A 26,642-nucleotide genomic window follows, 5' to 3' on the forward strand; every position below is an offset into this window, starting at 1 on the left:
ACATTCCAAGCACTGATAGGGTTTCTGCCCTGTATGAGTTCTTTGATGCAAAGTGAGCTGGGCCCCCTCCCTGAAGCTCTTTCCACATTCCAAGCACTGATAGGGTTTCTCCCCTGTATGAATTCTTCGATGGGAAGTGAGATTCACCTTCTGACTGAAGCTCTTTCCACATTCCAAGCACTGATAGGGTTTCTCCCCTTTATGAGTTCTTTGATGCAAAGTGAGCTGGGCCCCCTCCCTGAAGCTCTTCCCGCATTCGAAACACTGAAAGGGTTTCTCTCCTGTATGAATTCTGTGATGGGAAGTGAGATGGGAGCTCTGACTGAAGCTCTTCCCACATTGCAAGCACTGATAGGGTTTCTCCCCTGTATGAATTCTTTGATGGGAAGTGAGACTATACTTCTGATTGAAGCTCTTTCCACATTCCAAGCACTGATAGGGTTTCTCCCCTGTATGAATTATTAAATGGGAAGTGAGATTCACCTTCTGACTGAAGCTCTTCCCGCATTCGAAGCACTGATAGGGTTTCTCCCCTTTATGAGTTCTTTGATGCAAAGTGAGCTGGGGCCCCTCCCTGAAGCTCTTCCCGCATTCAAAGCACTGAAAGGGTTTCTCTCCTGTATGAATTCTTTGATGGGAAGTGAGACCTGCCCTCCTTGTGAAGCTCTTTCCACACTCTTGGCATTGAAATGGTATCTCCCCACTGTGAATTCTTTGATGGGAAGTGAGAGAGCTGCTTTGACTGAAGCTCTTTCCACATTCCAAGCACTGATAGGGTTTTTCTCCTGTATGAATTCTGCGATGGGAAGTGAGACTGGAGCTATCAGTGAAGCTCTTTCCACATTCCAAGCACTGATAGGGTTTCTGCCCTGTATGAATTCTGCGATGGGAAGTGAGACTGGAGCTATCAGTGAAGCTCTTCCCACATTCCAAGCACTGATAGGGTTTCTCTCCTGTATGAATTCTGCGATGGGAAGTGAGATTGTGCCTGTGACTGAAGCTCTTCCCACATTCCAAGCATTGATAGGGTTTCTCTCCTGTATGAATTCTTTGATGGGAAGTGAGACTATACTTCCGATTGAAGCTCTTCCCACATTCCAAGCACTGATAGGGCTTCTCCCCTGTATGCGTTCTTTAATGGGAAGTGAAATGTGCGCTTTGATTAAAACTCTTTCCACATTCTCTGCACTGATACAATTTCTCCCTGCTCTGTCCTCTTTTGTGTGCAGTGAGGCTATCCCTCTGAACAAAGCTCTTTCTTTGATGGGAGGTGGAATGGGAGCTCTGACGGATGTTCTCTCCACACTCTGAATGTTTATATGACTTCTCCGCTATGTGGATTCTGTTGTGCTCCCCCTTGTTCTTCCCTTCCAGTTCATCTCCATCTGCAATGAAGAGAGAAGCGAATTAGAGCCTCAGGAAGAAATGGAGCTCCAGATCATTGAACCAAGTTAATGAATGCTTGTGATAGAGGAAGAACTAAAAATAGTTAGATGTGGGGCCTCTCTATAGTTTTCACTGCCTTTGTTGGCCGGTATTTACTGACATATTGCTTGGCTTTTATCTGGAATGGATTTTGTTCTGGCTCAAACCTGGAATCCACTCCATCTCCAAGGTCAGTCATCTCTTTGGTCAATCAAATGCAAACAGAAGCAAAAACAACACGCCTGACAGAATTTACATCAACTTCCCTAAAAACTCTAAAGCCGGCATTTAAGAAGGCCTGGGTGGTTCAGAGAAGCCTGGTCATTGATTTAAAAGGCATGACTAGACGGAGAACATTCAGAGAGGAAACAGTTGATAGCCCTCCATTCTGGGTTCACGGTGGGGGATGTTAGAATCCCAGACGCTGTTGGTCTCCAGCCAAAGAGTTGAAGTTCATCACATACAGGTATGTATGGAACGGCCACGTCTCGTCTGTGAAACAAACAGCAACACCTTCACCTGAACACTCCCCATCAGCTGCTGCCTCAATCTGGTTAGTCTAAATTTAAATTTATACATAAAGCACTTTATTCACTTTGAACCCCCCTCCCATGTCCATGAGGAGACTGTATTGTTTTGTTAGCAACAGAAGAGGAAAAGTGACTATAACTCAGTTCAAACCAATTCATGAACCCAGATATATATAGATATATAGCCATTCCTGCAAATTTATTCTGCTATTTCTGATATGCAAATGGCACGCGAAGACTTAGTCTACATATCTGTATCATTTATTAGTCCTATGTTCCTTGTTTTTAAAAGCAAATAAGAAGTTATTCCAAAAAGAAAAAGACAACACACAGAGGCCCCATCTGCATTCAGACTGCAAAGCAGGATCAGTGAGTTGTCTGACATTGGCAGGGCATCCAGATCACAGAACTGGTTTTAGACATTTAGAGCTGTGGTGACTGGGGAGCTGTGACCTATTCCTGGCTCAAATTGCCTGCAGATGACAAAGGAGCAGGCAGACAGGTGGGGGAGCCCGAAAAGGTGCTCCATCTGCCTGCCTGCCTCCCCCCACCCCCTAACTGAGCAAGCCCCAATTCCTCTCCGGCTCCATCCATCCAGGTCCCCATCTCCCCTCCCCTAGGACTCACCAGATCTCTCGGAGGTCCCTGGGAGGGAACGCTCAGAGGTTGAGAGGAGGGATGCAGGAGACAACCTGACCAGGTCAACTGTCCATCTTCCCCCTTCCATCCTTGCTAGGTTTGCAGGATCCGTCTCTTTCATCCTTCCTGAGGAGTTGAGGAGCCAAAACAAGCTAGAGGGTCCTGGGAGAGAGGAAGAAGCAAAGGGAGCCTCAGAGGCCCTGCAGGGATTTTCTGGCTGGAGAGGAAGCCTCCCAATATGTTGGGGGCCCCACCCACAGCAAAATCCCTGCTTTATCTCATTTCTGGCCAGAGAACTTTCCCTCTTCACCCTCCATCCCTCCATGTTCCCATCTCCCCTCCCCTGGGACTCACCAGATCTCTCGGAGGTCCCTGGGAGGGAACACTCAGAGGTTGAGTGGAGGGACGCAGGAGACAACCTGACCAGGTCAACCGTCCATCTGACCCCTTCCATCCTCACTAGGTTTGCAGAATCCGTCCCTTTTATCTTTCCTGAGGAGTCAAGGAGCCAAAATGAGCTGCAGGGTCCTGGGAGAGAGGAAGAAGGAAAGGGAGCCTCAGAGGCCCTGCAGGGATTCTCCTGCCCTAGATATTCTCCTGTCCCTGGAGAAGCACAAATGGGGCAGCCCCTTCCCAACAGAAGCCCCATTTCTATACCTCTCCAGTGGTTCCAATAAATCAGGTAGGCTACTTGCGTGGCAATTAAAGACAAAACAAAAGGAGAGAATAATAGAAAAATGAAAAATAATTGAAGATCCTAAAGAAATATGCAAAGAAAAATTAAATGACTATAGGAAATTTCACAATGAAGAAGAAGACCAAGAGGAAATGGAATGATTCATAGCACAAAATAGACTCCTGACAATAGCAGATTGGAAAATAGAACAACTAAATTTACCAACAGCGATGATGGAGGTGCAGAAATCTCAAAAGCAAAGATAGGAAAGTCCCCAGGTACGGATGGATTATCGGCAGCATTTTATAAGAAGTTAGAAGATATATTATCAGAACCAATGAAACAGTACTGAAGGGAATTTTAAAAGAAAGGAAGAATACCAAAATCATGGGAAGAAGCATTTATCACACTGATAGCCAAACAAGGAGCAGATCCAACACTAATCAAAAATTATAGACCTATATCATTGTTCAATCATGATTATAAAATATTTGCCAACATCCTAGCCAACAGGTTAAAAAAAAGTATTGAATGAAATAATACACAGAGATCAGGCTGGCTTCTTACCAGGCAGACACAAGCACGATAAAATGAGAAACATAATTGATATTTTAGAATATTTAGAAGCAAGATCAGATAAAAAAGCCATTTTGATGCTGATAGACATGGAGAAGGTCTTCGACAACATCTCTTGGAGCTTCATTGTCAGGGAACTGCCATCAGTGCTGGAGGGAGAGAGCAAAAGCCAGAGGGATCCCAGAGAGCGTCCAGGGATCGGGAGAAGCAGCCCATCTTCTGGGGAAGAGAATCAGCGTAGCACCAGTGGAGAACGGGGGCAGATGGGGGAAGCGGCGAGGCGGTCCCATGGCTCCTTGCCTGGGACCAGCGGGGAGAGTAAGGGTCCTCCGTTGCCCACGCCCTCCTTGCGCAGAAGGCTTCTGCGCAGAGAGAGTAGGAGGAGATTAGGCGTCAAAGAGCTTCTTTGCTGGAAGAAGTTTAAGAAACGCCCACTGACGGATTCCGCCAGCGATTGAGTCAGCCACGGGTAAGTGGCTGTCCGGACAGAAAAGGTTCACTTAGGCAACCCAGCCAGGTGTTTGCACCCGCCGGGGAGATAAGCACCGGCTTACGCACGAGCAACCCCTAGAACCATTACATTCATGAAAAAAAAATACAGAAAAAGCAGGACTTGGAGAAAATATTATTAGGGGTGTTGAGGCAATATATTGAAATCAGAGAGCCAAATTGATACTAAATAGTGAAATAAGAGAAGTAAAATAAGTAAGGGGACCAGGCAAGGCTGCCCCCTTTCGCCTCCACTTTTTATTACGGTACTAGAATTCTTAGCAATGACAACAAGGAGTGACCAAGGCATAAAAGGTCTAACAATGGGGAAGAAGTCGCACAAGATGAAGGCCTTTGCAGACAATTTAATTCAAACTACTGAAAATATGGAGTAAAGCATACCAAAAATAATAAGGAAAATCCTTGAATTTGGAAGTGGCAGGATTTAAATTAAATAAAAATAAGACTAGTATGCTAGCAGAAAATATGTCAACACAGGAAAAAGAAGAACTAAAGAAAATATCAGGATTGGAAACAGTAAATAAAACTAAGTATTTGGGAATCTGGCTGACAAATGAAAACACCAATCTATTTAAAGACAATTATATTAAAACATGGAAAGAAATCAATTTTGAATCATATAATAAGAAAATTGATATATAGAGTATGGCAAAAACATAAAGTGGTGTTAGAACCTAAAACCCCCTGGTGGATTTCACCTCAAGGAGCAATAACTGGGGAAAAGAAAAATATGGAATTGAATTGGGCCACTTTCACTGCCTTGTTGTGACGAAGGGGCTTGAATAACTCAGAGACGCTATGAGCTAAGCTGTGCAGGGCGCACAAGATTAACAGGTCATAGTGGAGAGTTTTGATCAAACGTGATCCACCTGGAGGAGGAACCAGCAAGCCACTCCAGTAGCCCTGCCAAGAAAACTCCATGGATGAAGGCAACAGGCATATAAAAGTTATGACGCTGGAAGATGAGCCCCTCAGGTCGGAAGGCGTCCAACATGCTACTAGGGAAGAGCGGAGGACAAGGACAAGTAGATTCAGAGCTGATGTTATTTTTTTGAATCAAAATTGGAAACAGAATTGTTAGATCCCAATACTAAGAATTTGTCAAGAATGTTTAACTTGCTGTTGAAATGGAATACTCAGGATGAAATGGTGAAATCTGCCATGATTAAATGGGCACAAGATGTTGGACATAATATTATGATGGCTGACTGGGAAAAGTTATGGACCACATGTATGAAGTTTACGGCATGTAATGCCTTAAGAGAGAATATTATGAAAATGATATACAGGTGGTACATGACACCAGTCAAGCTTGCAAAAATCTATCATTTGCCCGATAATAAGTGTTTGAAATGTAAAGAAACTGAAGGTACATTCTTTCACCTTTGGTGGACGTGCCCAAGGATTAAGGCTTTCTGGGAGATGATATATAATGAAATGAAAAAGGTATTTAAATATACCTTTCTGAAGAAACCAGAGGCCTTTCTCCTGGGCATGGTCGGCCAATTGGTGCTAAAGAAGGATAGAACTTTCTTTATGTATGCTACAACAGCAGCGAGAATACTTATTGCAAAGTATTGGAAGACACAAGACCTACCCACCCTGGAAGAATGGCAGATGAAGGTGATGGACTATATGGAATTGGCGGAGATGACTGGCAGAATCCGAGACCAGGGAGAAGAGTTGGTGGAAGAAGATTGGAAGAAATTTAAATACTATTTACAGAAATATTGCAAAGTTAATGAATGTTAGAATGATGTTGGATTGAATTTAATTGGTTTTAGTTGAAATGTTATTAAGAATTAAGTAAGAATAGATTGACTATAGGTAAAGGGGTAAAATTTAAAGTTAAATTGTGTTAAGATGAATTATGGAATTAATTTCGAGAAAGAGGGAAAGGACTTGCTGAAACAACTAATTGAACTAGGACACGAAAAGGGAGGTGCGAGGAAGTCAAGGAAATAAGCAAATGAAAGATAAGGATATGAAAATAGGGGTTTTTTTCTTTTTCTTTTTAAATGTTTCTGTTTGTAAAATGTTTTCCTTTTTTATTTTTTATTTTGTATTGTAATCTTTTTATTGTTTGTATTTCTTTTTCCTGTATTTCCTGGGCATCAGTGAACTAAAATGGACAGGGATGGGCAAATTCAGTTTGGATGACCACCATATCTACTACCGTGGGCAAGAATCCCGTAAAAGAAATGGAGTGGCCCTCATAGTCAACAAAAGAGCGGCGAAAGCTGTACTGGGATGCAATCTCAAAAATGATAGAATGATCTCGATACGAATCCAAGGCAGACCTACAAGAAATAGAATACAGATTTCCAAAGAATAGCAAGGAGAGACAAGAGGGCCTTCTGAAATGAGCAATGCAAATAAATAGAGGAAAACAACAGAATGGGAAAAACCAGAGATCCGTTCAAGAAAATTGGAGACATGAAAGGAACATTTCGTACAAAGATTACCATCATAAAGGACCAAAGTGGTAAGGACCTAACAGAAGCAGAAGACATCAAGAAGAGGTGGCAAGAATACACAGAGGAACTATACTAGAAAGAAATGGATGCCTCGTATACCCCAGGTAGTGTGGTTGCTGACCTTGAGCCAGACATCCTGGAGAGTGAAGTCAAATGGGCCTTAGAAAGCACTGCTAATAACAAGGCCAGGGGAAGTGATGATATTCCAGCTGAACTATTTAACATTTTAAAAGATGATGCTGTTAAGATGTTACACTCAATATGCCAGCAAATTTGGAAAACTCAGCAGTGGCCAGAAGATTGGAGAAGATCAGTCTACATCCCAATCCCAAAGAAGGGCAGTGCCAAAGAATGCTCCAACTACCGCACAATTGCACTCATTTCACACGCTAGCAAGGTTATGCTTAAAATTCTACAAGGAAGGCTCAAGCAGTATGTGGACCGAGAACTCCCAGAAGTGCAAGCTGGATTTCGAAGAGGCAGAGGAACCAGAGACCAAATTGCAAACATGCGCTGGATTATGGAGAAAGCTAGAGAGTTCCAAAAAGACATCTACTTCTGCTTCATTGACTATGCAAAAGCCTTTGACTGTGTCGACCACAGCAAACTATGGCAAGTTCTTAAAGAAATGGGAGTGCCTGATCACCTCATCTGTCTCCTGAGAAATCTCTATGTGGGACAAGAAGCTACAGTTAGAACTGGTTATGGAACAACTGATTGGTTCAAAAATGGGAAAGGAGTATGACAAGGCTGTATATTGTCTCCCTGCTTATTTAACTTATATGCAGAATTCATCATGCCAAAAGGTGGGCTGGATGAATCCCTAGCCAGAATTAAGGTTGCCGGAAGAGGTATCACAACCTTGATGGCAGAAAGTGAGGAGGAATTAGAGAACCTCTTAAAGGTAAAGGGACCCCTGAGCATTAGGTCCAGTCGTGACCGACTCTGGGGTTGCGGCGCTCATTTCGCTTTACTGGCCGAGGGAGCCGGCGTACAGCTTCCGGGTCATGTGGCCAGCATGACTAAGCCGCTTCTGGCAAACCAGAGCAGCGCACGGAAACGCTGTTTACCTTCCTGCTGGAGCGGTACCTATTTATCTACTTGCACTTTGACGTGCTTTCAAACTGCTAGGTTGGCAGGAGCTGGGACCGAGCAACGGGAGCTCACCCCGTCGCGGGGATTCGAACTGCCGACCTTTTGATCAGCAAGTCCTAGGCCCTGTGGTTTAACCCACAGCACCACCCGCGTCCCAGTGCCACCCGCGTCCCCAAGAACCTCTTACTAAGGGTGAAAGAGGGGAGCGTAAAATATGGTCTAAAGCTCATCATCAAAAAAATGAAGATCATGGCCACTGGTCCCATCACCTCCTGGCAAATAGAAGGGGAAGAAATGGAGGCAGTGAGAGATTTTACTTTCTTGGGCTCCATGATCACTGCAGATGATGACAGCAGCCACGAAATTAAAAGACGCCTGCTTCTTGGGAGAAAAGCAATGACAAACCTAGACAGCATCTTAAAAAGCAGAGACATCACTTTGCCAACAAAGGTCCGTATAGTTAAAGCCATGGTTTTCCCATTAGATTCTTTCGCCAAAGAATTGATGCTTTTGAATTCTGGTGCTGGAGGAGACTCTTGAGTGTCCCACAGACTGCAAGAAGATCCAACCTCTCCATTATTAGAGAAATCAGCCCTGAGTGCTCACTGGAAGGACAGATCGTGAAGCTGAGGCTCCAAGACTTTGGCCACCTCATGAGAAGACTCGACTCCCTGGAAAAGACCCTGATGTTGGGAAAGATGGAGGGCACAAGGAGAAGGGGACAACAGAGGACGAGATGGTGGGACAGTGTTCTCGAAGCTACCAGCATGAGTCTGACCAAACTGAGGCAGGAAATAAAGCACCACCTAACAGGGTGGATCCAGTATCACCAAATAAATGAGGTCTTCAAAGTTGACAAGAAAAAGGGTTTTGCAATTTCAGTATTGGATAAAGAATTATTACAAAACAAAATAAACATAATTTCTAAAATGTATGGAATCTTAGTGGAGTGGAAGGATATGGATGAACAGGTAAAGGCGGTAATGATCAAATTGGCTATGGATTTAGGGAAACCTATTCAATTAACATCATGGGAAAAATTATGGAAGGAGAGTTGAAATTTTATGGCTTGTGAGGCAATAAAAGAAAATTTGATAAAACGTTTTATAGATGGTATTTAACAGCAACCAAGATATGTAAAATGTATAAAAGAAAATCAAAATTATGTTGGAGGTGTAACTAAGTAGAGGGGACACTTCTGCATATGTGGTGGCTATGTGATAAAATCAAGGGCTTCTGGGATACGGTGTATGAAGAACTAAAGAAAACATTTGAACAACATTTTGCCCCCCAAAACAGAAAACTTTTTACTGGGAGTATTGGATGTAGATATACCAAAAGAAAATAAGGAACTATTTATTTACGCCACAGTGGCAGCGAGAATATTAATTGCCAATTAATTGCCAAAGATTAGGAAAAAAGAAATAATTCTGTCAAAAAAAAGCTCTCTTTGGAGGAGGGTCCCTGGCACTCGGGGAGAGACCACAAATTTTGGTACTACTCCGGGTCAACGCTATCTCTCCCCTTAATTCCTCATGAAGTTTCCTAATACCAGTTATATCATATGCCTTATACCATTTTCTAAAATTCTATGATTATCCCTGCTGTGTTTTATTTAATGGAAATTGAGACTGGTTTCCTAGGTGAAGCTTTTTCCACATTCTAAACAGTCCCTTGCAGGAAATATTTCATGGAAAATTAGATTCACCACCTGAATGAAGCTCTTTCTACATTCCAAGCACTGATCTGGTTTCTGACCTGCATGAAGCTTTTTCCAAACACTCTTCTGTATGAAGTATCTCATGGGAATTGTGGGTGGAGCTGCGGAGGAAGATTTCCCAACATTTCAAGCACTAATTTCTTCCCCCCGTTAGTTCTTTCATGTGAAGTGAGGCTCTCCTTCTGAATGAAGAGCTTTCCTTGATGGGAAGTGGACTGGGAGCTCTGACTAAAGTTCTCTCCACACTCTGAATATTTATAGGGTTTCGACAAGAAAATTGGCTTCCACGTGGAAAAATCTAAATTAGAAACAGAATTGTTAGAACCCAAAACTAAGATTTTGTCAAAAATGTATAACTTGCTGTTGAAATGGAACACTCAGGATGAGACGGTTAAATCTGCTATGATTAAATGGGCACAAGACGTTGGACATAACATTATGTTTGCTGACTGGGAACAGTTGTGGACCACTGGGATGAAATTTACGGCATGTAATGCCTTAAGAGAAAATATTATGAAAATGATATACAGGTGGTACATGAACCCAGTCAAGCTTGCAAAAATTTACCATTTGCCCAATAATAAATGTTGGAAATGTAAAGAAAATGAAGGTACATTTTTTCACCTTTGGTGGACGTGCCCTAGGATTAAGGCTTTCTGGGAAATCATAGAATCATAGAGTTGGAAGAGACCACAAGGGCCATCGAGTCCAACCCCCTGCCAAGCAGGAAACACCATCAGAGCACTCCTGACATATGGTTGTCAAGCCTCTGCTTAAAGACCTCCAAAGAAGGAGACTCCACCACACTCCTTGGCAGCAAATTCCACTGTTGAACAGCTCTTACTGTCAGAAAGTTCTTCCTAATGTTTAGGTGGAATCTTTTTTCTTGTAGTTTGGATCCATTGCTCCATGTCCGCTTCTCTGGAGCAGCAGAAAACAGCCTTTCTCCCTCCTCTATGTGACATCCTTTTATATATTTGAACATGGCTATCATATCACCCCTTAACCTCCTCTTCTCCAGGCTAAACATGCCCAGCTCCCTTAGCCGTTCCTCACAAGGCATCGTTTCCAGGCCTTTGACCATTTTGGTTGCCCTCCTCTGGACACGTTCCAGTTTGCCAGTGTCCTTCTTGAACTGTGGTGCCCAGAACTGGACACAGTACTCCAGGTGAGGTCTGACCAGAGCAGAATACAGTGGCACTATTACTTCCCTTGATCTAGATGCTATACTCCTATTGGTGCAGCCCAGAATTGCATTGGCTTTTTTAGCTGCGTGTCACACTGTTGGCTCATGTCAAGTTTGTGGTCAACCAAGACTCCTAAATCCTTTTCACATGTACTGCTCTCAAGCAGGTGTCACCCATCTTGTATTTGTGCCTCTCATTTTTTTTGCCCAAGTGCAATACTTTACATTTCTCCCTGTTAAAATTCATCTTGTTTGTTTTGGCCCAGATCTCTAATCTGTCACGGTCGTTTTGAAGTGTGAGCCTGTCCTCTGGGGTGTTAGCCACCCCTCCCAGTTTGGTGTCATCTGCAAATTTGATCAGGATGCCCTTGAGTCCATCATCCAAGTCGTTGATAAAGATGTTGAATGAGACCGGGCCCAAGACAGAACCCTGTGGCACCCCACTAGTCACTCTTCTCCAGGATGAAGAGGAACCATTGATGAGCACCCTTTGGGTTCGGTCAGACAGCCAGTTACAAATCCACTGAGTGGCAGCATAGTCAAGACCGCATTTTACCAGCTTCTTTACAAGAATATCATGGGGCACCTTGTCAAATGCCTTGCTGAAATCAAGGTAGGCTACATCCACTGTGTTCCCTTCATCTACCAGGCTTGTAATTCTGTCAAAAAACGAGATCAGGTTAGTCTGACACGACTTATTTTTCAGAAATCCATGCTGACTATTGGTGATCACAGCATTCCTTTCTAGGTGCTCACGGACTGTTTGCTTAATGATCTGCTCCTGAATCTTCCCTGGTATTGATGTCAGACTGACTGGGCAGTAATTATTTGGGTCCTCTCTTTTCCCCTTTTTGTAAATAGGAACAACATTTGCCCTCCTCCAGACTGCCAGGACTTCGCCTGTTCTCCAGGAATTCTCAAAGATGACTGCCAGTGGTTCTGAGATCGCATCTGCCAGTTCTTTTAATACTCTTGGATGCAGTTCATCTCGCCCTGGAGACTTGAATACATCTAAACTAGCCAAGTATTCTTGTACTATCTCCTTAGTTATTCTGGGCTGTTTTTCCTCTGCTGAATCATTTGCTCCAAATTCTTCAGGTCGGGACTTCCGGAGGCGGCGTGAAACGGTAATGGCGGTCCTCTTTACTCTGTGAAGAGGGGCTCCGCGAAAAAGGGTCGTCCGCTGCGGCAAAGCGGAGACCCAGCAAGAAAAACCGCAGGCAGAGCGAGCCTTTGGCCGTGGGACTCGGCGGGCGCCAAGAACCCCCCCAGAAACTAAGAAGGGACCTCGTAAGAGGCTCCGGAACGTGAAAGGGGGAGCGGCGCTGTGAGTTCATCGCTCTTTTCGTGGATGCAAAGCCGCGTTGCTGCTGCCGATGAGCGCCGACCTTTCTTCCTGAAAAACATTGGAAATTTGACTGAAGTATACCCGTGAGTAATGGGGTTTAAAAATTGAACTAATTCGGTGAAATTTGGCTGAAAACGGGAGGCGAGTAACAGGAAGTCCGTCTCCCGATCTTGCTAACCAGATTAAAGCGACAGCCTGGAAGTGAGCTGAAGTATTTAAAAGAGACTTTAAAAAGTTGAATAGAGGAGCATTGATTGATTTATCATTTTGAAAGTTAAGAGGAAATTCTCTTGTAAAAGCTATGGACTTTATTTTTGGAACTTTCTTCCGAGTTTGGAGCTGCGTGATTGAATAAGAGCAACCCAGTAGTCGGACTGTCAGATACAAAGAGAACTGTCAAACTGCAGATTTGATACAGTTGTTACACAAATTGAGACACTAGCATTTAAACATTGTTGCTGGGACCCCTCTTGCTACCTTGTGCTTTACTGTTTGGAATAGTGAGCTTGAGGAACTTTTTCGTTTTTGCCTATGGGATTTGACTCAGGGAACAGAGGAACTTAATGGCGGAGATGAGATTTTTCCTTCCTTGAAACCTGAGAAGTATTCCCCCTAGAGGACTGAGGAGATATTGAAGCCTGGGAACTGTATTTTATTGTGACTTCCTTGTGGTTTAATTGTTTACACTCTGGACTTGTATTTCTCATGGGACAGAGGGAAGAGCCTATCACCGAAATTTTTATTCAAAGATGAACAAGGCCGAATTTTGGCGATTGAAATTCAGATGCAAGGTGAAAAATTTTTGATTTTAGGCATATATGCCCCAAATGAGGGAAAATCAGAATTCTTTAGGAAGTTGCACGAGACAATGCTGGACTATTTAGACTATAACAATGTCATCATGCTTGGCGATATGAATGGGGTCGTGTCTGTAAATATGGATAAGTCGCAAGGAACCAACATTTCGAAAGACGGCAGACTGCCAAAAACCTTCTTTGAAATGACTGACAATATGGATTTAATTGATATATGGAGGGTAAAGAACCCCCTGGAGAAAGAAGGAACTTTCTTTTCTGAAGCTCATCTGACATGGACACGAATCGACCAAATCTGGATAACTAGGGGACTGGCACCAAAGACTAGAAAAGACCCCAGTTAAACTTGCTAAAATATACCATTTGTCTGATAATAAATGTTGGAAATGTAAAGAAAATGAAGGAACATTCTTTCACCTCTGGTGGACATGCCCTAAGGTGAAGGTCTTCTGGGAAATGATATATAATGAACTGAAAAAGGTATTTAAGTATACCTTCACAAAGAAACCAGAGGCCTTCCTCCTGGGTATTGTCGGCCAGAAGGTGTTAAAGAAGGATCGAACATTTTTCATGTATGCAACAACGGCAGCAAGGATTCTTATCGCAAAAAACTGGAAAACTCAAGATCTACCCACACTGGAAGAGTGGCAGATGCAGCTGATGGACTATATGCAACTGGCCGAGATGACCGGCAGAATCCGTGATCTGGGAGAAGAGAAGATGGAGGAAGACTGGGAGAAATTCAAAATGTATTTACAAAAACATTGTAATTTGGTTGAATCTTAAGGATGCTGGATTATAAAAAACTGCTCACCACTAAATTAGATTTAAATTTGATGATAAGTGAGACTAAAGAAAATATAATTTTTTTTTTTTTTTGGAAGAAGTGCTAGATTATATTTGAATGAATGGACATGAGATTGAAAATAAGTTGATAATTTGTGTGGAAAAACTTTTAACGATGTAAATGGGAGCGGGAGACGTGAGGGAGTCCAAAGAAGTGATGAAATTGTTATGACAGAAATAAGATTGTTTATTATGTGTGCATTTATATTTAAAAACCTTAATAAATATTTATAAAAAAGAAAAAAGAAAAAAGAAAAGTGGAAATCTGCCCAAAAACCTGCTCCGACCACAACGCTATGAAAGTGGAATTGAGACTAAACACAACCGGATCCTTTAGATGGAAAATGAATGACACTTTACTAAGAGATCAGGAGATTGTTAAGAAGGCCCAAAAAACTTTAAAGGACTATTTTGAGATTAATTTGAATACACCTATGGAAAAAAGAATAGTCTGGGACGCAAGTGACCTGGGAGTTTGATGGGTGTGGGTGTGGGTGTGGCTGGATTGTGGTTTGTTTGGTTGTTGTTGTTGTTTTGCTTTTGTTGTTTTTAAGGGATGGCATCCAATTTCGTTGCACTTGTGCAATGCTGCACTTGTGTAATGACAATAAAGAATCTATCTATCTAAAGAATCTATCTATCTAAGTAAAGCAGTTATGAGAGGGTTTCTAATTCAACAAAATACGATCAAGAAAAAGCTCTGGAATGAAAAAAAGGAGAAAATTTTGGAGAAAATAAGAGAAGGAGAGAAGAAACTAAGATCCAGGCCTAAGTCAAAGGAGGTGTTGAGAGAAGTGAAATTCTACCAGGCACAATATTCGAAATTGATAAACCAGGAGGTGGAATGGAAAATTAAGCAAATGAAGCAAAGATCCTTTGAATCTGCTAACAAATGTGGGAAACTGCTTGCATGGCAGTTGAAAAAGAGACAAAAACTTAATACAATTACAAATCTAGAGATTGATGGGAGAATGGTTCAGAAACCCGATGAAATTAGAAAGTGTTTCCAGAGATATTTCAAAAATCTTTACTCGCAAGGGCCGCAAAAAGAATCTGAGGTTGATCAATTCCTTAGAACTAATGGATTACAAAAAATACCACAAGAAATGAAATCAAACCTGAATAGTAACATCACACAGCAAGAAATAGAAAGTGCCATTCAGAATCTTCAATTAGGCAAATCTCCTGGGCCTGATGGACTAACCTCCAAATATTATAAGGTTTTGAAGGACTATTTGATACAACCTTTGATGGAGGTTTGTAACCAGATTATGGAGGGGAGGAAGGCACCAGAAACGTGGAAAGAAGCTTTCATCACATTGATACCTAAACTAGAAACTGAGAAGACCCAACTCAAGAACTACCGCCCCATCTCACTCCTAAATGTGGATTACAAAATTTTTGCAGATATTTTGGCAAGCAGACTAAAAAAAGTTTTGAATGAAGTGATTCACAAAGACCAAGCTGGCTTTCTCCCTGGTAGGCATTTGTTTGACAATACAAGAAACATTATCGACATTTTGGAACTTCTACAAACAAATCTTAGCACAAGAGCAGTCTTAATTTTTATTGACGCAGAGAAAGCCTTTGACAACATTTCTTGGATGTTTATGAAGAAAAATTTGGAAGGGATGGGAGTGGGGCGGGGATTTGAAAACGGCATAGAAGCAATTTACTCAGAACAGAAAGCTAAATTGATAGTAAACAATGTGGTGACAGAGGAGTTTAAGATTGAAAAAGGGACACGCCAGGGGTGCCCCCTATCCCCCCTATTGTTTATTTCAGTACTGGAGGTGTTGCTAAATATGATCAGAAAGGACCGGTTGGTTCAGGGAATCGAGGTCGGAGTGAAACAGTACAAATTGAAAGCATTTGCAGATGACTTGGTATTGACATTGCAGGAACCAGTCCCCAGTACCAAAAGAGTGTTAGAATTAATTTCGGACTTTGGTCGAGTGGCGGGGTTTAAGTTAAACAAGCAGAAAACTAAAGTGTTAGCAAAGAATCTGACACCTACAGAAACAGATGAGTTCAGCAAGGAAACAGAATTAAATGTGGTTAAAAAAGTTAAATACCTAGGGGTGTATCTGACCTCCAGAAATTTGAATTTGTTCAAAGACAACTATGAGAGATGTTGGTCAGAGATTAAAAGAGATTTGGAAACATGGTCAAGATTGAAACTTTCCTTGTTAGGCCGAATAGCTGCTGTAAAGATGAATGTTTTGCCCAAAATGTTATTTTTGTTCCAGGCCCTACAGATCGTGGACAGGGTGGAATGTTTTGGAAAGTGGCAGAGGGATTTATCTAAGTTTGTTTGGCAGGGCAAAAAGCCCCGAATAAAGTTTAAGATACTAACTGATGTGAAAGAAAGAGGGGGATTTGCCCTGCCAGACTTGAGGTTATATTATGAATCCGCATCCTTCTGCTGGTTGAAAGATTGGATTTTACTAGAGAACACTGATGTCCTGGATCTGGAAGGGTTTGACAATGCGTTTGGATGGCATGCATATTTGTGGTATGACAAGGTTAAAGTGCATAAATTGTTTAAAAACCATATTGTCAGAAGAGCAATTTTAATGGTCTGGACAAAATACAAAGACTTATTGGAGAGTAAGACTCCAAGGTGGCTCTCGCCGGTGGAGGCCAAGGCCCGTAAGAGACTTAACATGGAAGCTCATTGGCCTAAATACTGGGAAATAATTGAAAAAATTGGTGATAATTGGAGGTTGCAGAGTTTGGAAAAGTTAAAGGACAAGGTGCGAGATTGGTTGCACTATGCTCAAATTCAGGAGGTTTTTAAAGCGGACAAAAAGGTTGGATTCCAGGTGGAAAAATCGAAACTAGAAACAGAACTGTTAGAGCCAAAAAGTAAATTACTATCGAGAATGTATAACTTGCTGCTTAAGTGGAATACACAGGATGAGACAGTTAAATCCGCCATGATAAAATGGGCACAGGATGTAGGACACAACATTATGTTTGAAGACTGGGAAAGGTTATGGAACACCGGGTTGAAATTCACGGCATGTGTTGCCTTGAAGGAGAATATTATGAAAATGATCTACCGGTGGTACATGACCCCAGTCAAGCTTGCCAAAATATACCATCTGTCTGATAATAAATGTTGGAAATGTAGGGAGGCGGAAGGGACCTTCTTTCATCTCTGGTGGACTTGCCCGAAAGTGAAGGCTTTCTGGGAAATGATTCATAATGAACTAAAAAAGGTACTTAGATTTACCATACCTAAGAAACCGGAGGCCTTCCTTCTGGGCATGGTGGACCAGAGATTGCTCAAGAAAGACAGAATTTTCTTTATGTATGCTACCACAGCAGCCAGGATTTTGATTGCAAAGCATTGGAAGACACAAGATTTACCCACGCTGGAGGAATGGCAACTGCAGTTGTTGGACTACATGGAATTAGCCAAAATGACTGGCAGAATCCGAGACTTGGGAGAAGAAACAACAGAGGAAGACTGGGAAAAATTTAAGGACTATTTGAAAAAACATTATAAGTTGTATGAATGTTAAAAAAAATGCTTCTTTTGGGAAACCCCTGCTTCAGTAAATGTAAGATAATGAAGTTGAAATTAAGACACAAGAAGGTAAAGGTATAAGAATGTTATAATTTTATTGTGTTTAAGTTAAGATATACAAGAAATGGATTTCAGTATTTAAAAAATGAGGTCACATGATAAAAATGAGAATACAACCATGATTACGAATTAACTTAACAAATTGCTGATGATTAACATTACAGAGAACGCAGGATTTGGATGATGTGGGGAAGTTGCTTAAAAGTGATGGAAAAAAGATTTTGGAAATTGTCTATCTTATCTATTCTATCTCTATTCTTTATTCTTTTTTTCTGTATTTCTATTTTCTATAAAACTAATAAAAATACATTAAAAAAAAAAACAAATTCTTCAGGTCGGGCATTGTTTCCTTTATCGGAGAAGACTGAGGCAAAGAAGGCATTGAGGAGTTCAGCCCTTTCTGTGTCCCCTGTTTGCATTTCACCATCTTCTCCTCTGAGTGACCCCACTGTTTCTTTCTTCTTCCTTTTGCTACGAACAAACCCATAAAAGCCTTTTTTGTTGCTTTTAACCTCTCTAGCAAGCCTGAGTTCATTCTGTGCTTTAGCTTTCCTGACTTTGTGTCTACACGTGCTGGCTATTTGTTTGAATTCGTCTTTGGTGGTTTCCCCCCTTTTCCATTTTTTGTACACATCCTTTTTTAATCTTAACTCAGTTAAAAGTTCTTTAGATAGCCACCCTGGCTTCTTTAGGCACCTTCCATGTTTCCGTCTCATTGGTATTGCCTGAAATTGTGCTTTTACTATCTCCCTCTTAACAAACTCCCAGCCATCTTGAACTCCCTTTCCTTTTAGTATTACTGTCCATGGGATCTCACCCAGCACTTCCCTAAGCTTTATGAAGTCGGCTTTCTTAAAGTCGAGAAATTGAGTCCTAGTATGCTTGGCTGCTCCTTTCCGCTGTATAGTAAACTTCAGAAGAGCATGATCACTCGCGCCTAATGATCCTTCCACTTCTACCCCACTAACCAGGTCCTCAACATTGGTTAGGACCAGATCTAAAATGGCTGTTCCTCTTGTTGCTTCTCCCACTTTCTGGACAATGAAGTTGTCTGCAAGGCCAGTGAGGAATCTGTTTGACCTTATGCTCTTGGCTGAGTTTGACATCCAACAAATATCCGGGTAATTGAAGTCCCCCATTACTATTATCTCCCTTCCTTCTGCATGCTTGGCCATCTGTTCCAGGAAGGCATCATCTATGTCCTCCGTTTGGCTTGGGAACTATAGTAAACTCCCACAATGAGGTCCCTGTTATTCTTCTCTCCATTAATTTTGACCCAAATGCTCTGACTTTGGCTTTGAAGTTCTAAATCTTGGATCTCTTCACAGGTATACACATCCCTGACATATAACGCCACTCCTCCTCCTTTCTTGTCTGGTCTGTTTCTTTGAAATAGATTGTATCCCTCCATTATTACATTCCAATCGTGGGATTTATCCCACCAGGTTTCAGTGATTCCTATTATGTCATATTTAGTTTGCTGTACCAAGAGCTCAAGCTCATCTTGTTTATTTCCCATGCTTTGCGCATTAGTGTACAGACATTGAAGTCCATTAATCATTCCCCCGTGTCTCTTATTTAAGGATTTTTTCCTCCCACCACTAGGTCTGCATGCTCTTTGCTCCATTTGGTCTATGACATTTGGATGATCATCTTCATCAATTGATAGACTCCTACCTTCAGGAGCACTGTCTCCCTCCCCCACATTAGTCAGTTTAAAGCCCTCCTGATGAGGTTTCTGAGATTTTTGGCAAAAACATTCCTCCCAACCGTTGTGAGGTGCAGCCCATCGCTTGCCAGAAGTCCATCTTCAAGAAAATGCAGTCCGTGATCTAAGAATCCAAACCGTTTCTGTTTACACCATTTGTGAAGCCAGTTGTTCACTTCCACTATTTTTCCCTCTCTCCCTGGGCCACGTCGTTCAGCTGGGAGGACAGATGAGATGACAATGTGTGCATTTAATTGCTTCAATTTCCTGCCCAGAGCCTCGTAATCTCTTTTGATCTTCTGGAGGCTATTGCTTGCAGTGTCATTGGTTCCCACATGAACCAAGAGGAAGGGGTATTTGTCAGTGGGTTTTATGATTCCTTGCAGTCGTTCAGTTACATCTTGGATCTTAGCCCCGGGGAGACAGCACACTTCCCGAGACATCTTGTCAGGCCCACAGATCACTGCTTCTGTTCCCCTCAGTAGGGAATCCCCTATCACCACTACACGCCTCCTCTTAGGTTTGGTCGGGGTTCTTCTGTGAGCTGTCCGTTCCAAGGTCGCCTGGACATTCCCTGAGGACTGCCTTTGCTGCTCGTCTTCATATACCTGATCGACTGTAATGAGGGAGAGATCCTCAAATGGAGTCTGCTCTTCGTCGTCCATGCTAGGGGAAAGGACCTCAAAGCGATTGCGTATTTCTAAACAATCAGAGCGAACCCTGGGCCTTCTACTTCTTTGAGTCACGTTTCTCCATATATCTGGCTCCTGTGTTGGTGAACTAGCCTCCTTCTCAGGGGAGTCCCTTGTCTCCTCCTTGGTGGAGACGGTGTGCTCTGTTGCTTCCAAGAAGAGTTCCAGCTCTCTAATTCTTTGGAGCGTAGCTACACGTTCCTCCAGTTCCACAAAGGTATATTTAAATACCTTTTTCAATTCATTATAAAATGATTTATAATGAATTGAAAAAGGTATTTAAATATACCTTTGTGAAGAAACCAGAGGCCTTTCTCTTGGGCATGGTCGGCCAATTGGTGTTAAAAAAGGATAGAACTTTCTTTATGTACGCTACAACAGCAGCAAGAATACTCATTGTAAATTATTGGAAGACGCAAGATTTACCCACTCTGGAAGAATGGCAGATGAAGGTGATTGACTGCATGGGATTGGCAGAAATTTAAGGACTATTTACAGAAATACTGCAATATTAAGGAATGTTGAATGATGTTGGATTGAAATTAAGTGGTTTCTAGCTGTAATGGTATAAAAGGTTATGAAAAAATGGTTTTTTATAAGTAAAAGTTTAAGTTACAAGATATTGGATAGAAAATAAAGTGTTATTTAGCTAAAATGCTATGAGATAAGGATTTGCTGAACAAATAATTTGAACTAGAAAACAAGAAGGGGAGGTATGAGGTCAGGGAAATATGTTATTGAAAAATAAGTTGTGAAATTTATGTGTTCTTAATATTTTTATTTTTTATTTTTTCTGCATTCTTTTTGTTTGTATAAAATTGAAAACTTTAATAAATATCTTATTAAAAAAATGAATATTTATATGGTTTCTCCATTGTGAGGATTTTCTTACTGTCTTCATTCTTCTTCCTTTCCAATTCACCACCTAGAATCTACTGTTATATGGCAGTAGTATTATCATTAATAGTAATAATAATCATAATCTTAGCCCGAGGAAGAAACTGAGCCTGAAATGACTGAACAATGCAAATGAATGCTTGTGAAAGAGGAAGAAGGGAAGGGAGTTACTGCCTTTTTTGGCTGGTATTATCTAACGTATTTATGGGACCCGGAGATTCAAAAAGCCTGGCTCTTTCCAGGGATGGATTTAATTTGGCTCAGTCGTGGAATCCGCTCCATCTCCAAGCTCAGTCATTTCTTTGCTCAACCAAAAACAGAGAGATGCAGAAAGGGAATAAGAGAATTAGACAGGATGTACCTCCACGTCCCTGAGATCGCTGAAGCCTACATGGAAGAAGGCCTGGGCAGCTCAGAGCAGCCTCATCATAGTTTGAAAAGGCAGGACTGGTGGAAGAATATTCCCAGACAGAACAGCAGATACAGGAGAGTTGTGGGTGTGTTAACATCTCAGATGCTGTAGGCGGCGCTATTGGGCTCCCTCAAAATAGAGGAGGTTTGTCCTTCGGAGATCTGTATGGAATTTCAAAACTGATCTTATGATCCAGCAGGGAGCCTTACCAGAGAGGCCACGATCCCAGGATTCTCCTCCTTGACTTCCTTCTGCAGAGCTCTCTGGTCAGGATCCAGCAAAGCCCAGTCCTCCTCTGTGAAAGGAACAGCTACGTCTTCAAAGCACACTGGACCCTAAGAGAAAAAGGGAGAAGAAAGATGATATTATTCTACACGTTGCTCAGTTCTTTTCTGAAACAATTTTGTTGTGTATTTAAATGATGGGTTTTAATCTTTGTGTAAATGGGGGAATTCCACTCATCTTCAAGTAAATCTTTGCAAGCATTCCCATTTTCCAGATGGAAGGACCTCCTCTCTCTTCATCTGGTGGGGAGGACCCTCCCCCTGCCCTCAAGCCAACTTCAAGGGCCACCAGGAGGGGGAGGGGAGGGAATGGTTGGTTGGTTGGTTGGCATCCGTCTGTCTTAGGAGACAATGGAAGAGTGTGTCTTTGGGAGTGAGATCTGGGGGAGAGACATGTGTTGTTGCATCTGCGACACAGGAAGTGGTCTGGAGATGCAGTGGGGCTGCAGATGCAGACGGGCTTTTCTTCTCCCTGTGCTCCCCCCACGTGGGAATGTTCCCGTCTGGCTGCAGCCTCTGTTCACAAAGGTGACTTTTCCCTCCCTCTGAAGGGGGTTTATTTCCTTGTCCCAAAGCCCCCTCCCCAAAAAGGAAGGCAGCATCTGGATCCATAGGAAGGACAGAGCTGCAGACTTCCTGCGAACTGGTCCCCTCCCTGGCTCAGCAGAGAGGACAAAGGAGGACCCTCTCCTGCAGCAGCAAAACTGGGCCAGTGTGGTGTAGTGGTTAAGAGCGGTGGACTCGTAATCTGGTGAACTGGGCTCGCTTCCCCGCTCCTCCACCTGCAACTGCTGGGTGACCTTGGGCCAGTCACACTTCTTTGAAGTCTCTCAGCCCCACTCACCTCACAGAGTGTTTGTTGTGGGGGAGGAGGGGAAAGGAGAATGTCAGCCGCTTTGAGACTCCTTAAAGGGAGTGAAAGGCGGGATATCAAATCCAAACAGGGACCCCCACGCCCCCTCCCTGCCCCCCTGGGACCCCCTTCTCCCCATTGCACCCTCAGGGGGAGGAGAGAGGAGACTCACCTGAGTCCAGGAGGGGCTTTTGCAAAAGAGAGAGGAGAAAGCAGGAAGGGAGGGGGGAGGGAGGGGCTTCTGCTCTGGAGGACCTTGCCCCCTCCCCCTCCACTTCCTGCCCTCTCTAGGAATCCCGCTCTGCTCCTTTTAACCCTTGCCAAGCCGAGTCCTCCCCTCCCTCTCCCTGCCTTCAGTTTTCCTGCTTCTGCGCCTGCACCCTAGGGGCTGCCCCCCTTCCCACATCCCACCAGACTAACCCTAAGGGAGACGGGGGGGGGTCCATGGGGGGGTTAGCTTGGCTCTCCCCCAACATGGAGGCTCCTGGACCCCGAGGAAAGGCTGGGAGGGAGAAGGGGCGAAGGGCTGCCTAGTGGCGGGAGGTGCCTTGGGCTCAGCCATGGCTCCCTCCAGACACCCCCCCAAAACACCCTCCAGCTCGGGGGGGGGGCAGGGAGGCGGGCTTCCCAGCCGGGAGACCCCTCCCCTCCCCAAAAGACGGGTTGTTCTGCTTCTCACCCCAGGAAGAGAGAGGGAGGAGGAAGAGTCCCAGGCGAGGAAGGAAACGCACACATGACCCGGGGGGGGCATGAAAAAGAGAGGGGAAGAGCAGGATGGTGGAGAGAGGGGACCAGACTCCAGTTCAGAGCCAGAGGGAGCCCGGCCATCCTTTCCCTGCGTTTCCTGCCAGAAAACCAGTTTCTCCTGGGCTCCCAGAACCACAGGGAGGCAGGAGACCCATTTCCCGCCCCAGAGCAGGGCTGGACCAATCAGAGGCCTCTCCATTGGGCAGCTGGCCAATCCCCTTTCAGATTCCCCTGGGCCTCCTCCTCTCCTTCGCCCGGTTTCCTGAGGGAGTTTTCCTCCTGAGTTTCCCTCATGGCTGCTCCCCCTCCCAGAGTCTCCTTCATCCTTCCTCTTCCTCTCCCCCCATTATTTGGGGCAGCTGGATTCCACACACCCCCCCCCCATGGCCAGGGAGGCCCAGGAGGAGCCCATGGAGGCGGCAGGGCCGAGAGATGGCATTTCCCGCCCTTTTCCGAAATAGGCGGGAACGCCATTTTGTTTTTCCCGGAGGCCCCAGCCGCTCCCAGAGACGCCATGGCTCCCCTGTGGGCCTCGGGGGGTCCCAGGCTCTCGGGGTCTCTCCTCCCGGCTGAAGGCGGGCGGCACCTTTGGTCCTCAGTCGCCTTCCTGCCATGATGGCTTGGCCTCCGCAGGGCAGCCTCTCTCCTCGCCATGTTGGCCCCACGGAGGAGGCCTCCCCATTGGGAGACGCCAGGCAAGCGGCCTTGGGGGATCTGCCAAGGGGCCAGGAGGGAAAGGCCCTCTCTGTCTCAGAGGCACAAGGAGCAGAAGAATAACAGTAGTAGTAGTAGTAATAGTAATAGTAGTAGTAATAGTAGTAGTAATAGTAGTAGTAGGTGGAGGGTTCCCTCAGGGGACTTTGACCCCCAGACGAGCATCCTTGGTCACCCCAAGATTCAGCACTAGGAGAAGGGCTCCACCCGCAGGCCACGGGGAAAAGGGTCTCTGGAGGCAGTGGGGGGACTCTAGGTAACTGGCTGAAGTGGGGTCCCCCCAGTCCAGGCCAGACAAGAAAGAGAGGGAGCTTGCAGAAGAGGAAGCCATTGCGGAGAAGAACCGGACTTGGCTGTTCTCTGCTGAGGGTCTCCTGCCTTTCTTCCAAGGCTTCCTGGGGGTGCCATGGCCAGAGGAAGACACAGCCCCCCCAAGGGCCCTGGGGAGCAAGCAGAGTCTGCCTCAGTTTCCTTCCCCAAGGCCTTGGAGGAACCTTGGGGTGCGGAAGGAGGAACAGCAGCTAAACGGCAGTGTGACGCGGCAGCTAAAAAAGCCAATGCAATTCTGGGCTGCATCAATAGGAGTATAGCATCTAGATCAAGGGAAGTAATAGTGCCACTGTATTCTGCTCTGGTCAGACCTCACCTGGAGTACTGTGTCCAGTTCTGGGCACCACAGTTCAAGGACACTGACAAACTGGAACGTGTCCAGAGGAGGGCAACCAAAATGGTCAAAGGCCTGGAAACGATGCCTTATGAGGAACGGCTAAGGGAGCTGGGCATGTTTAGCCTGGAGAAGAGGAGGTTAAGGGGTGATATGATAGCCATGTTCAAATATATAAAAGGATGTCACATAGAGGAGGGAGAAAGGTTGTTTTCTGCTGCTCCAGAGAAGCGGACACGGAGCAATGGATCCAAACTACAAGAAAGAAGATTCCACCTAAACATTAGGAAGAACTTCCTGACAGTAAGAGCTGTTCGACAGTGGAATTTGCTGCCAAGGAGTGTGGTGGAGTCTCCTTCTTTGGAGGTCTTTAAGCAGAGGCTTGACAACCGTATGTCAGGAGTGCTCTGATGGTGTTTCCTGCTTGGCAGGGGGTTGGACTCGATGGCCCTTGTGGTCTCTTCCAACTCTATGATTCTATGAACCCCAAATGGAGCTCAGACTCCTGGCAAGTGGGGAAAGGAACATGAAATGGCACTTTCCAGATGAGTCTCAATACAATACAATGATCTTTATTGTCATTGTCCCATACGAAATTTAAAAAGGCAGCCCTGCTCAGGGAAGCTTTAAATGTATGACATATTAGTGTCTTTTTCGTTTCTGTGGAAGCCGCCCAGAGTGGCTGGGGAAACCCGGCCAGATGGGCGGGGTACAAATAATTAATAATAATAATAATAAATTAGTTGTTGTTGTTGCATCTGGGACACAGGAAGTGGTCCACTTGTGCTGCTGCAGAGGCAGAAGGGCTTTTCTTCTCCCTGAGCTCCCCCCACGTGGGAATGTTCCCCTCTGGCTGCAGCCTCTGTTCACAAAGGTGACTTTTCCCTCCCTCTGAAGGGGCTTTATTTCCTTGACCCCAAGCCCCCTCCCCGAAAAGGAAGGCAGCATCTGGATCCCAAGGAAGAACAGAGCTGCAGATCTCCTGCGATCTTCCCCCCCCCCTGGCTTGGCAGAGAGGACAAAGGAGGACCCTCTGCTCCCCGACTTGGGGGGTCTGTGCATGATTTGAAAAGGGACCCCCACGCCCCCTCCCTGCCCCCCTGGGACCCCCTTCTCCCCATTGCACCCTCAGGGGAAGAGAGAGGAAACTCACCGGAGTCCAGGAGGGGCTTCTGCAAAGGAGAGAGAAGAAAGCAGGAAGGGATGGGGGAGGGAGGACCTTCACCCCTCCACTTCCTGGCCTCTCTAGGACTCCAGCTCTGCTCCTCTTTTGTTGTTGTTGTTGTTTAGTCGTTTAGTTCGTGACCCCATGGACCAGAGCACGCCAGGCACCTCTGTCCTCCACTACCTCCCGCAGTTTGGTCAAACTCATGCTGGTAACCCCAAAAACACCATCCAGCCACCTCGTCCTCTGTCTCCCCCTTCTCCTTGTGCCCTCCATCTTTCCCAGCATCAGTGTCTTCTCCAGGGAGTCTTCTCTTCTCATGAGGTGGCCAAAGTACTGGAGCCTCAGCTTCAGGATCTGTCCTTCCAGTGAGCACTCAGGGCTGATTTCCTTTAGAATGGATGCGTTTGATCTTCTTGCAGTCCATGGGACTCTCAAGAGTCTCCTCCAGCACCATAATTCAAAAGCATCAATTCTTCAGCGATCAGCCTTCTTTATGGTCCAGCTCTCACTTCCATACATCACTACTGGGAAAACCATGGCTTTAACTATACGGACCTTTGTTGGCAAGCTGACGTCTCTGCTTCTCAAGATGCTGTCTAGGCCTGACATTGCCCTTCTCCCAAGAAGCAGGCGTCTTTTAATTTTGTGGCTGCTGTCACCATCTGCAGTGATCATGGAACCCAAGAAGTAAAATCTCTCACTGCCTCCATTTCTTCCCCTTCTATTTGCCAGAAGGTGATGGGACCAGTGGCCATGATCTTCGTTTTTTTGATGTTGAGCTTCAGACCATATTTTGCGCTCTCCTCTTTCACCCTCATTAAAAGGTTCTTTAATTCCTCCTCACTTTCTGCCATCAAGGTTGTGTCATCTGCATATCTGAGGTTGTTGATATTTCTTCTGGCAATCTTAATTCCAGCTTGGGATTCATCCAGCCCAGCCTTTCGCATGATGTATTCTGCATATAAATTAAATAAGCAGGGAGACAACATACAGCCTTGTCGTACTCCTTTCCCAATTTTGAACCAATCAGTTGTTCCATATCCAGTTCTAGCTTCTTGTCCCACA

At 44.4% G+C, this 26,642-nt stretch overlaps 1 protein-coding gene across 3 annotated transcripts; it reads right to left on the reverse strand.

The window, feature by feature from the left end:
- Positions 1 to 1,129: 1,129 nt before the first annotated feature.
- Positions 1,130 to 25,615, reverse strand: LOC309334743 (uncharacterized protein). Of its 3 annotated transcripts, none has more exons than XM_081849358.1 (5): positions 25,563 to 25,615; positions 21,357 to 21,482; positions 2,949 to 3,122; positions 2,583 to 2,756; positions 1,130 to 1,385 (listed from the first exon to the last, which is right to left on the reverse strand). In XM_081849358.1, exons 3-5 carry the CDS (start codon positions 3,046 to 3,048, stop codon positions 1,135 to 1,137), a joined length of 525 nt encoding a protein of 174 aa, XP_081705484.1. In that variant the 5' UTR covers positions 3,049 to 3,122; positions 21,357 to 21,482; positions 25,563 to 25,615; the 3' UTR covers positions 1,130 to 1,134. The 3 variants fall into 3 exon arrangements, with proteins under 3 accessions (XP_081705484.1, XP_081705486.1, XP_081705485.1); XM_081849360.1 differs by lacking the exon at positions 25,563 to 25,615 and adding an exon at positions 22,964 to 22,986; XM_081849359.1 differs by lacking the exon at positions 25,563 to 25,615 and adding an exon at positions 22,457 to 22,624.
- Between the last annotated feature and the right edge of the window lie 1,027 nt (positions 25,616 to 26,642).

Source organism: Podarcis erhardii, assembly GCF_964252035.2.
Source record: "Podarcis erhardii genome assembly, chromosome: 2".
In the NCBI taxonomy this organism is placed as follows: Eukaryota; Metazoa; Chordata; class Lepidosauria; order Squamata; family Lacertidae; genus Podarcis; species Podarcis erhardii.